This window comes from Vigna radiata, chromosome 5, assembly GCF_000741045.1.
Source record: "Vigna radiata var. radiata cultivar VC1973A chromosome 5, Vradiata_ver6, whole genome shotgun sequence".
Taxonomy (NCBI): Eukaryota; Viridiplantae; Streptophyta; class Magnoliopsida; order Fabales; family Fabaceae; genus Vigna; species Vigna radiata.
In genome coordinates, this window is record NC_028355.1 from 6,018,633 (window position 1) to 6,030,802 (window position 12,170).

A 12,170-nucleotide genomic window follows, 5' to 3' on the forward strand; every position below is an offset into this window, starting at 1 on the left:
ACTACTTTCTTAACAACTTACATGTGAATTTTTTCGTGAAAAGTAGCATGAAAAGAAATACAAGATGGATCTGCATAAAATGAAAATGAGCTAAATAAGAATGCAGTAACATAAACAAAGAAAAATAGAAAAGGGAAACCAATAAATTCAGAATTATTAGTTGCTACGTTCTATTGGTAACCCAGCCTCTCAACTTCAATTAAAGCTTCACATTACGAACAGCATAAACAACACAATAAAATGGCAACTAGCTACTGTTTTCTCCGACAGGAGATGAGACTGTTTACATAATAGACTTGGTGTAGTCAATAGCAGATTGCAAAGTCTGATCCCTATTCCAGGCCTTATGGTATAAGTTAGCCAACTCACATTATATGTTGATGATGTTATGCTTTTCTGCACAGGTAATAAGTCTAACTTGCAGCAGATAATGCACCTTTTCTAATCTTATAAAGGTTATGTCAGTCAGTATTACTAACTTCAGGTTTTATACTTCTAGTTGAACTCACTTTTATATCTGGTTGTGGGCTTTCTTTTAGAGATAATCATGCTTCCAATATGGGTTGTTTTCTCTTTATATCCCAGTTTTCATAATGCCTTATATGCTAAGGAGACAGGTATGGTTCCAGTTATGGAATTTGCTATCTCCAAAAGTTGGACTAATCTCCAAATACTTGACTAATATGTAGATTGAGTGTGACTCAGTTCAATACTTCTATTATTCCTTGGGATCTTCCTAGTGATGGCTGAATTGTTTTGTAATTGTTATTGTTGGGTCTTTTGTTGGAAAATTCACCACAAAAATATGATACCAATGAGTCATGAGCCAACCCATATAAGAATAAGAGACTATGTTAGGCATCGAAGTAATGAGAGGGTTAGGAAGAAATTCAAAGATAAAACTAGTAAAATTATTAGTTGTTACAGGGGGACTTTCTAGGAAAACTAATACATTCTTATTTTACGACCCTGTTTTATAAGGTTGAGTCAGATATCAACTCACTAAGATGATATTAAAGCCATTCAATGCACATCGTAGTCAAGTTCATTGGGATTGTTGTGCCACCTGCTATTTGGGTTAGACCACAAACAAAAATGTATCTTACACTTGAAATGTTTATTTTTCAATATGACAAAGCTCGTTGAAGATCACACGTCAACTAAAAATATGACCAAATTGTCTTACAAGCAGATTTGATGTTAAGGTAGGAATAAACCCACTTATTAAGAGTAATACTATGTGTTTTCATTTTTCGCATACTTTTAGAGAGGGTAATAAATTTCTTGTTGTGTTTAACACAAAATCTCAAGGTTATTACTTGGTGGGATAACATTCCCAGCTTCATTTGTCTTGAGTTTTATAGGGATAAATTTGATTTTTCATTTTATAAAGTTAGAGAATAGTGAGCTAGGTTTAGTTCCCCACTATCATTTTTGTATTTTCCTCTATATTTTTATGATATGTTGAGGTGTTGCAGATGATTGGTGTTGTTTGTGGAGCCACCATAACTCGAATGGCTAACAACAAAGTGATGCTTCAGCACTCTAATTTTTATTAAAATGAATTGGATGCATGGATCAAAGGACTCATTGGAGGGTTCAGCCTTTCTTAGGTAATTAAACATTTAAAGTATATATGTTGTGATAACTGTGAAAATTAAAAATTCAGCAAATAACTAATTGGAAATATATATGAAACTATGAGGTAACAATCAAATTTCTCTCAATCCCAAAATTTTAGAGGGATGGTGGTAGAGCAAGAAGGCCCGGGAAGATGTTAAGGGTATTTCCCGTGCAAAACATATCTTGGAAGATTTGATCTTTAGCCAAGTCAAAAGGCATAGCTTGATTTATATTACTGAACTCACCTAGTAATATAAGGTTTTTGTTGCTGTTGCAACGGTAGTTATTCTTACCAGCCATCATTCTAAATAAAGAGAGAAATGTTAAGATGATATAAACATCCGTGGAAAAATTATCCAACTAACTGGATGAGTGAAATAATGTATGATTGATATTATTCATTACTGTACAACACACGATATAATTTCACTTATTCAGAAAACCTTAAAACCATATTTTGCAATCTAGGTAAGAGACACTTACATTGAATTTGGACGTTTGAAAATCTGAAGATCCCACACATCTTGAGGTATCACACTTGTATTCACAAAATCCTGGACAGAACCAATTGTTGTAAGATTTATTAATAGTAATCTCAAGATGTAAAATAGATAACTCACATTTGATGTTATATTACTAAGCAGCAGCAAAGCAGCATCCACCTGCATCAGTGTGTCCTTGTCAATTTAAAATGGAAACTTCCACAAAAAATAACCAAAAGAAAAACAATTTATAACTTTTCACATAATGATAATGATAATGATGATAATAACAAATAAAATACCCATCACAAGGAAAGGTTAACTACGCACTATCCATCCTTCACTTTATCAGTTTTTAATATAACAATGCTCACAACTAATAAAAAGAAAATTAAGCAGACTTAGCGAACTACAACACCATTCAACTTGCTTAACGAGACTATATATCATTTACCATGAGATCTCTCTTAACATTTCCCTATGTCCTTCGTGGTCTCCTTTACCCCCATTTCACATACAAAAAATATGCAATTTACTTTCCTGATTAGTGCATTAAATAACCTTTGTACATTCCCAAACCACCCTAACTGATTTTTGTCATCTTTTCCTCAATTTTGGCAGCCAAACTGGGTACCAAACCTGTTACTGTGTATGCTAATCAACTTAAAGCTTGTGGATAGAATTGGATCAATACAGGGTCATTAAGGCCAAGTGTTCAGAACATTCGGCAATTTTAAGAGAGTACATTAAAGAGAATCAGGTGTATGATTTCTTGGTAGGTCTAAACGGAGAGTATGATCAAGTCAGGATTCCAACATTGGGAAAGGAGAAGGTTCCAAGACTCAATGAAGTCATAGAAATTAATCAGAGCAAAGAAAGTAGGAGTCTAGTGCTAGAGACTCCTATGCAAGGTTATCAAATTTGAGAGTTTACGAAACTTATGATAGTAGAATAAACTCAACTCAAACTCAACTCGCAAACTCGTAAGAGTTTACTTCAGATGAAAAAAATTATATCAATAATATCTTAATTTAAATAAGTCTACAAAATTATATAACTTTAAATAAAAAAAATTTATAGTTATATTGTTCATAAAAAACTATCTAGGGCAAGAAAATACTATATCAATGCCATTAGCAATAAAACTTCTTAGGGCAAGCTACTTAACCTATCTAAACAAGTTAGTTATACAGCCAAGATAAATTATTCAAACAAGGATTAATTAGATACCCATAAAAAACTATAATTTAAATTAGGAGCGTACAGTTTTGTCAAGAGAAAACTTACAAGAGCATTAATATTGCTAATAATCGGTAACCCATGCACAATTGTGCTCCACAGTAGTTGCCAACCATTAATGAACTGCAAAAGTTAGTTTCTCACCAAATTAATGCATATTTTAGCACAAAAAGTAACATTCAGGAGAAGCAAAACGGATAAACAATTATCCAATGTAGCCCTAAAGCAAAACCAATTTATCAACAAAAACTGTTATTCGGTGATTAGCTGACTAGTAAGGGATACATTCTTTTGAAACCAAACTATTAGAATTAATAGAGAGATAGAGAAGAGAGCAGAGAGTGAAAATTGAAACTGAAAAAGTAACTTCTGCACTGGTAAAATGTACAGAGGAAAACAAGGATTGAGTTTATATTGGAGTACGAAAAAAAAAAATAGGACTGTAAAGAACAGCTCATAAAAAGAAAACAAATATAACAAAAACTACATTAAACTGAATACAAACTAACACAAACTAAATCACAATGAGAGATTGATAGGATATGGAGGGTCTATGAGAGGAAAAAGAAGAGTTAGGAGAGGAGGTGAGAGGAATTAATGAGGCCTAACTGTTATTACAGTTAGGGGGCGGGAAATAAGCTCATATAAATAAAGCTGATGTATCTTTGTACTGTTTTTCGGTTTTGCTATTCTTTGTATAGACAGGACTGAGGACTCTTTTATCCTGTGGAGGGAGAATTGGGCTCCCTAGGGTGGTTTGGGTTTGTACAGATTGAAGAGAGATCAATACAGAATTACTCTTTTGCTATCTGTGTTCTTGTTTGGTGTGTGTTTGTGTTGAGATTAGATAGGTTTCCTATTCAAAAACCTCCGACCTGCCGGATCATCGTGAGAGAGGGGCACAATGGAAGGAAAGATGAGTGCGTTAGAAGCAAGAGTGGAGGGGAGGATGAACATTCTGGAGGGAAAGATGGAAGCGACAGAGACCACGATGGATGGATTGAAGGTGGAAACGGTGGCCTTACGCCAAGAAATTAAAGAACTCACACGAGTTCCTGGAGGCCAAGCACGGAATCTTGATCGCCATTCGGAGGGAAGCCAGGTTTCAGTGAATGAGATTAGATAGGTTTCCTACTCAAAAACCTATCAGAGATTATTCAAAATATTCAATTAGCCTAAATCAGATTTGAAGTGTCAACCCTAAAAATTGCTTGATTTATTGATTATTTGAAAAGAGTTTACAGGAATTGTGTGATTGCTACCCACATTCAATCTTTATTTAAACCAAAGAAAAACAAGAAATACATAAAGGAATGGCTGGTGACATAGGGTATGCTGGAGTCGTGCAACAATACTTGAGGATGGGCATTGCTGAGAGATGGCCAGGAAAGCTGCAAAACATTCATAGAGGGACACATGGTACAGTCCACCCATGAAGAAAGGAAGAGAGAACTGAACCATGACCTTTCGTTACCAAGTAAAAACAAGCTACAGGAAATGTACGGTTGCTAGAATAGTTCAATCTTAATTTATGATGAAAGAAAATTAAGGAAAAACATAAAGGAAATCTAAAACACATCCAAATTACAAGTTTTCCTATCTACAAATACCCAACAAGGTTTTTCTCAAATACTATAATAAATGCACTAGAGTTAACCTAGATCATTAAATAGCCAACTAAAATGTAGACTTGTTTTCCTAGATAAAATTCAATACAAGCAAGAAAATAACTATGGATTAATAGAATAGGATATTATCATCAATAACCCAACATCTTTTTTAGAAGTTCATCTTCCAATGTTAGGGTATAAGGTGGGAGGTAATGATAAGGGTTGGAAAGTATATGAGAAGAAGAAGAAAGGTAGGAGGGAAGTAAGGCCAAAAGGTATTGATTGTAAAGGCCAAACGGTAGCCGAACAATGGAAGGTGTGGAGAGGTCTGGCCGAACAGTAGGAGGCAGGGGGAAGCAAGCCAAACGGTAGAAGGTGGTGAAGAGTTGGAGCCGAACGGTAGGAGGCAGACATAAGACCAAGCCGAACGGTGGAAAGCGGGGAGAGGCCAAGCGAATGGTGGAAGGCGAGGACAAGTCAGGCCGAACGGTGGAAGACAGTGAGGAGTCGAGCCGAACGGCCAAAGGCAGTGAGAGCTCGAGCGGAGCAATGGGAAGCAGCGAAGAGCTAGAGCCGATCGATTGAGAAGTGACTATCCTAACTGGGACAACAGTTAGGATGGGCGGGAAATAATTATAGTAAATAAGAATATATCCTAGGGAAATATTCAGAATAAGATAATTATAGTAAATAAGGATGTATCCTAGAGAAATATTTAGTATGAGATATTTATAATTAAAGATATATGCTAGGGAAATATATGGGGGATATTTATATTAAATATAGATATATTCTAAGAAAATATTTAGTATAAGATGGGCGGGAAATATTTTAGTATAAATAGAGCTAGGGTCTATTGTTAGAGTTATGATTTGAATTATTAAGTGTGTTGACAGGCAGCTACGACCTGTGAGGGAGGTTATGTTCCCAAGTAATTGAAGGAGATTATGCTCCCAATTACCCTTGTTTGCTTTTGTTTATCTACCTATTACCATCAATAGAAGAGATTCATTCATCCACTATCATTCGTTCAATTCCATTCTTCATTATTCTTTTGCTTGTTTTGAGTGAGAGGGTGTTTTGGTTAGGTTTCGTAATCAAGTACCTAACATCCACTATGAACACTTTCATATGTTTAGCATTAAAATTTGGAAGCATTTGTGAGACATTAAAGAACTGTGAAAGAGTGTATGGGAGAAAGAGAAACCTCATTAAAGGAAGAAGATGACACTGCAGATATCTCCATCCTTGAATTTGGCAGCAACAGAACCGAAGAAAGTTCCACCAAACTCCTTTACATGCAATGGAACATACAGAAGTTGAAATCCACAGTACCAACTCAAATAGACCAATACGCTGTAATACTATGGGAAATACCTCAGAGTCCACAGCAAACCATCATAGATACGATCAACATTCGAAGAATTCATGATTCTGCAATATTATCTCTACTTAGTTAATAACATTTATCATCAACATACCTTCTATTAATATTCGATTCAAATCATGAGAAGGATAATTGGGATTTTTAAGAAAGTCCACATTCCAATCACAAAATCATCTAGCATTACCTACCTCCAACTATCTAGAGAGAAAATGGGGTAACTTGACTATATTAAAAAAACACAGCAAGAGAAGGGCAAAGAGAAAAGGCACATGAATAAAACAAAATTGTGAGCAAAGAACACAAATAAAAACAGATGAAGAAGCAAAGAGACAGAAAAAATGGAAATGGGATGACAAAAATTGAACTTTTAACACCATCAAAAGAAAGGAGAAGGAAAGAGAATTAGGAATCTTAATTCTCAGCTACATCCTTTTCTATCCAGTGTTTTATGCTGAAAACCAACAATAATTTTAAATAAGAAAGCTATGAATGGAGCCAACATTGACACAAATAATGACAGTAACTATTCCTTTCTTAACCCCCACAATCTTAAAATTACCTTTCAAAGCTCATACATATGCCTTCAAACCAGTAGATAAACAGATCTTTGCAAATGCGAGTATGGAAGTTGCGAGTCAAGGAACAAAATGCAGCATTCCTACAGCATAGATCCTTCATCAGATTTTACCACAACAATGCTACTTTAAATCTCATCAAAAACTTAGAATATTCTCTATTAATAAAATATATCACAACAAATTGATTTCTGCATAATAAGATCAAATATCATAAAAAAAAAAGATAAAATAACAACAAAAGTCGAGAAAACCCAAAATTGCTTCAAAAGCTAACAACTTAAACACTCAGAAAAGGGTAGTGTGAAAAAGAAAATACAATTTCTACCAAAAGTTTACACTTTCATTTATGGTAAATTTGTATTAAATACCACATCCTGTCCACACACATGCACACAATCCAAATTGCTTAACTCCCGTGGGGGTTAACTTTTTAGAATAGGTTGACTCACTTTTGCATTACCTATTTGGCACCTATGTGTAGATCAACATATCCTTTTTGTATTTCATTGATATAAGAACCCATATAATGAATGGATAAGCTACGAGAAAATTAAGATTTCTGGACATTCTTTTGCATTTTCATTCCTATGTTAGTAATAGGGTGGGATAATCTGGTTCCTGTATCATTGTCCAGCACATTCAACACCACCCCTGCCATTGCTGTCTTCATGTCTCAACAAACACCTGGTTCAGTTTATCTTATCGAATGAGTACTCATTGTCATCATCCATTCATGCCTACTTACCACCACAGTATTTGAAAGAAAGCACAAGCTCTATAGCATCTCTCCTAGCTATGAATAGCCCAACCAATTTCAAAGGCCAACTCCTCCCCATGTGTGTTGTCGAGGCGCTGCCTTCCAACCAGTAGACTGACTTCATGCCACCTTTGTTTATTGCCACTTTGGTCTTTATTCCAACCCTTTTATCTTATTTCTCGATTGATTTGAGAACAACCCACCTTCAACACCTAGCAGATTTCCTTTTTTACCACTATGTTCTCCTTTTATGCTCAAAAATAGTTGCTTCAGGACTTGTCCACTCCTCTTTTGGGTCCTCCATAATTACTTTAGAGAAGCTTAATACCAAACTTACTTATCTCTGTCAGCATCAATTGTGCTTTGGTTTCTTGGAAAGGGTTTCCATGATTAATATTTCCTTGTATAATTTTAATTACATAATTAGGAGATTTAATTACATTTCATAATTACAAGGATAAATAGGAGAATTAATAGGCTGGCAGTATATTTTATATTTATTGTACGAGATCACTGATCCTGAATTGTTGGGATACAAGATCAGTGATCCTGAATTGTTGGGATCACAAATTAGTATTTTATATTTATATGTACGTATGCTATTTAAGAGAAATTTCTCCTTTATGAATAATATCAGAAACAGTCTTTTTGACAATCGGTTTTCATTTTGTTCTGTAGAAGTTTTTGTCCAAGGTTGCATGAAATTTGTAACTCCAATAATCACCTTGCAGATATTTTGACTAAATACTTGAGAGGACCTCAAAAATCAATTTATAAGTTCAAAACTTAGTGCATTCAATATGGATGCACCAGCTTGAGGGGCAATGTCAAATTTGCTTAAGTTTTGTGAAGGTGGTTAACTTGTTATAAAAGGTTAACTCATCTTTGTATTACCTATTTGGCACTCATGTGCAGATTATCATACCCTTTTGTATTGTACTGATGTAAGAACCCATATAAATGAATGAATTAGCTAAGAGAAAATTAGCTCTCATACATTTTTTTCATATTTACATTATGAAGTCTTATAATTACACCATTACACATTTCATAACAAAACAGCCACAATTGCGATCAGGAAAAATCATTTTTCTCTCTACATTTCCTTTTCTATAAGTAGATAAAGCAATTGATAATAATCAAATGCATAATAATACAGACAATTAAACATCATCTCGATACATAAGAATTTATTTCATTAAGAACTCAAAATATTATAAGTAAATGAGGGAAAATTTTCATGGAGCGGCAACTTATAAAGTTACTTTTTCTAAACAAGATGTTCTTGGCAAGTAAAGCCATGGCAAATAAGATCTGGGTCTAAAATTGAATTTTCAATTCATTCCATTGCTATGCTCCATAATTTCAGAAAAACAAAACAAATTGAATCCTTTAACCTGTATCAAACCATAAGCCCACAAATTAGGCAGCATGATATCACAAATTCGAAGTTTAAACTAATAAATTTGAGAGCCAAATCAGAAACCCAGGCTTCCAAACAATCTAAACATGGCATAGTATTAAACACAAGCCAGTGCATCAATTCATCCTCTGGGCAAAAGTCCTAAGCACAACCAAATTTTCAATATTATGAATATAAGGGAAAAAATGTCATGGTTGCACAAAAAAGTACTAAATGTTCTTCGACATGGTATAAAGACAATAACACTGTTACGTATCCGAGTAGTAGACATAACGAGAACAACCTCCTACACACTCAATAGGCAATAGAACAATGAAAGAATGATAAGATAATGAACGGATAAATCTCTTTTATTGATGGTAGTATATGAATGAACAAAAGTAAACAATAATTAGAAGCATAACCTCCTTCAATTATTTGGGAACATAGCCTCCTTCACATGAGCATAGCCGCCTGTCACAAAACTCACTAATCAAAAGCCTAACTTAACCCTGACTCTAGCTTTATTTATACTAATTATTTCCCTAGAATATATTTCCATTTACTATGATTAACTTATACTGAATATTATGTTGAAGTATATCCCTATTTACTATATTTATTTTTGTTAGGATATTTATCTTATTTATCATGATTATATTGTGTCTAGGGTTACTCTAATTATCATGATTATATTGTGTCTAGGTTACTCTAATTATCATGATTATATTGTGTCTAGGTTACTCTAATTATCATGATTATATTGTGTCTAGGTTACTCTAATTATCATGTACTCTTGTATCAATTTATTATTATAAATAGAAGATTATGAGAGGGATCAATTAAGCCCTCTAGAATTATTTTACAGTTTAATTCTCAAGTTGGTATCAGACGGGTCGATCCCGCTCACCGCCGCCGGCCATCCTCCATCGCCGGCCGCCGTTCGCCGCTGTCTGCCGCCAGCCACCGTCACCGTCCCATTTGTCTAAACCCTTAGGGTGTGTTCACTTGGGGGTGATCGGAGGTGATTGGGGGAGAGTGATTGAGTGGATTTGAGGATAATATTTTTTGTTGTTTATTTGAGTGAATTTGGAGGTAAACGAGAGTGAATTTTGAAGTAAATTTTTTTAATTTGTCATATAAACTAAATCCTACACCAATTCTCACAAACTTTATTTCAAAATTCACTCTCGTTTACCTCCAAATTCACTTAAATAAACAACAACAAAAATTACCCTCAAATCCACTCAATCACTCTCCCCCAATCACCTCCAATCACCCCCAAGTGAACATACCCTTAGGGTTTTTCTTGTTTCTCACTGGTACGGTTTGTCATCTTCAGAGATGGCGTCTGGTAGTGCTCTTTCCTTCTCCGGAAGTCCATCAATTACCTCCGAGAAGCTAAATGGAAAAAATTATCTATCATGGTCTGCTGCCGCTAAAATGTGGTTCCTTGGCCAAGGGCTTTATGACCACCTTGAGCAAGATGGAAGTCATGTGCCTACTGAAAAAGTTGATAAGTGGAAACAAGTAGATTTCCAATTGTGTGCCCTATTATGGCAATCAATGGAACCCAACCTTCTTATATCTCTGAGGGCTTTCAAAACTTGTCACTTCTTTTAGAAGAAAGCTCAAAGCATTTATGCCAATGATATTCAACGTCTCTATGACACTGCGAACAAGCTTGCATCTCTTAAAATGACAAACCATGATATGGTGTCCTTTATGGCTAAAGCCCAATCTGCCGTCGAAGAACTGAGGATGTTTTTGGAAGCGGACCCATTAAAGGATATCCAAAAGAAACTGGACAAATATTACATGGTATTGATCCTTCGTGCCCTACATCCCGATTTTGATCATTTCAGAGATCAACTTCTAACTAGTCACGAGGTCCCCTCCATGGAAACATTGACCACTCGTCTTCTACGTGTCCCGATACCTCAAACTCAGGAAGCGCATGAACTAGTGGAACCATCTGTGATGGTTGCCACACGAGGAAGAGGAGGACGCGGCACTAGAGGAGGAGGACGTGGAACTAGAGGAGAAGGACGAGGAGGTCGGGGACGTCCGCAATGCACATATTGTGAAAAGATGGGTCACACTCAAGAGAATTGCTATTATTTACATGGTTTTCCTTCCAAGACAGCCAATATTTTGAAGACTGAAATTTCCACTCCAAAGATTGAAACTTCCACTTCTAAGTTCACCGAGGATGAATATCAAGAGTATTTAAGGTTAAAGTCCAACAGCTAGGCAGAATCATCTCAATCTCCCAGTACATCAACAGCCTGCATTTCTCAATCCATGGAAGGTCCAAATTCATGGGTAATTGACTCAGGTGCTTCTGATCATATTTCTGGTAATACCTCTTTGTTCTCATCTATTTCTTTTCGAGAGAAACCTCATTTCATAACCCTTGCAAATGGATCTAAAACTTCCTCCAAAGGAGTCGGTCATGTTTCCTTGTCTCCCTCCCTCAATCTCAACTCCGTCCTTTTTGTCCTTAATTGTCCTTTTAATTTAATTTCTATAAGAAAGCTGACCAAAATGTTAAATTGTTCAATAACCTTTGATCATAAATCTTTTGTTATACAGGAGCGTGGTTCGGGGAGACAGATTGGAGAAGGATATGAAGTCGGCGGATTATACCATTATGGATCTCGTTCAAGGGTGTCCTGTGTTGCTGCTCCTAATCCTAAAGTGCTACATGATCTACTTGGCCATCCTCATTTGTCCAAATTAAAAAAGATGTGTCCTGAACTTAGTGGTCTCCAAACCTTAGAATGTGAATCATGTCAATTAGGAAAACATGTTAGATCTTCCTTTCCTAAAAGGTCTCAATCACTATGTAATTCTAGTTTTTCCATTATCCATTCTGATATATGGGGACCTAGTCGTATCTCCTCCTTTGGTTTTAGATATTTTGTTACCTTTATTGATGAATATTCAAGATGTACTTGGGTTTATCTTATGAAAAATCGTTCTGAATTGTTAGCTATCTTTACATATTTTTTGAATGAAATCAAGAATCAATTTGGTCAAGTAATCAAAATATTAAGAAGTGATAATGCAAAAGAGTATTTCTCATCCCC

The 12,170-nt window shown here is 35.3% G+C and overlaps 1 protein-coding gene across 5 annotated transcripts in view; it reads right to left on the bottom strand.

Moving 5' to 3' along the window:
- The window catches only part of LOC106761920 (serine/threonine-protein kinase ATM), an 86,724-nt gene that overhangs the window by 65,932 nt on the left and 8,622 nt on the right, over positions 1-12,170 (bottom strand). For 4 of the 5 annotated variants that reach the window (XM_022780539.1, XM_014645543.2, XM_022780538.1 and 1 more), the window contains 7 exons: positions 6,901-6,999; positions 6,332-6,388; positions 6,162-6,246; positions 3,393-3,467; positions 2,244-2,285; positions 2,107-2,177; positions 22-70 (listed from right to left, as the gene is read on the bottom strand). In XM_022780539.1, coding sequence (XP_022636260.1) covers positions 22-70; positions 2,107-2,177; positions 2,244-2,285; positions 3,393-3,467; positions 6,162-6,246; positions 6,332-6,388; positions 6,901-6,999 — 478 coding nt within the window. Of the gene's footprint in view, positions 1-21; positions 71-1,868; positions 1,913-2,106; positions 2,178-2,243; positions 2,286-3,392; positions 3,468-6,161; positions 6,247-6,331; positions 6,389-6,900; positions 7,000-12,170 lie in introns of those variants that run through there. The other variant, XM_022780540.1, reaches the window with a different exon arrangement.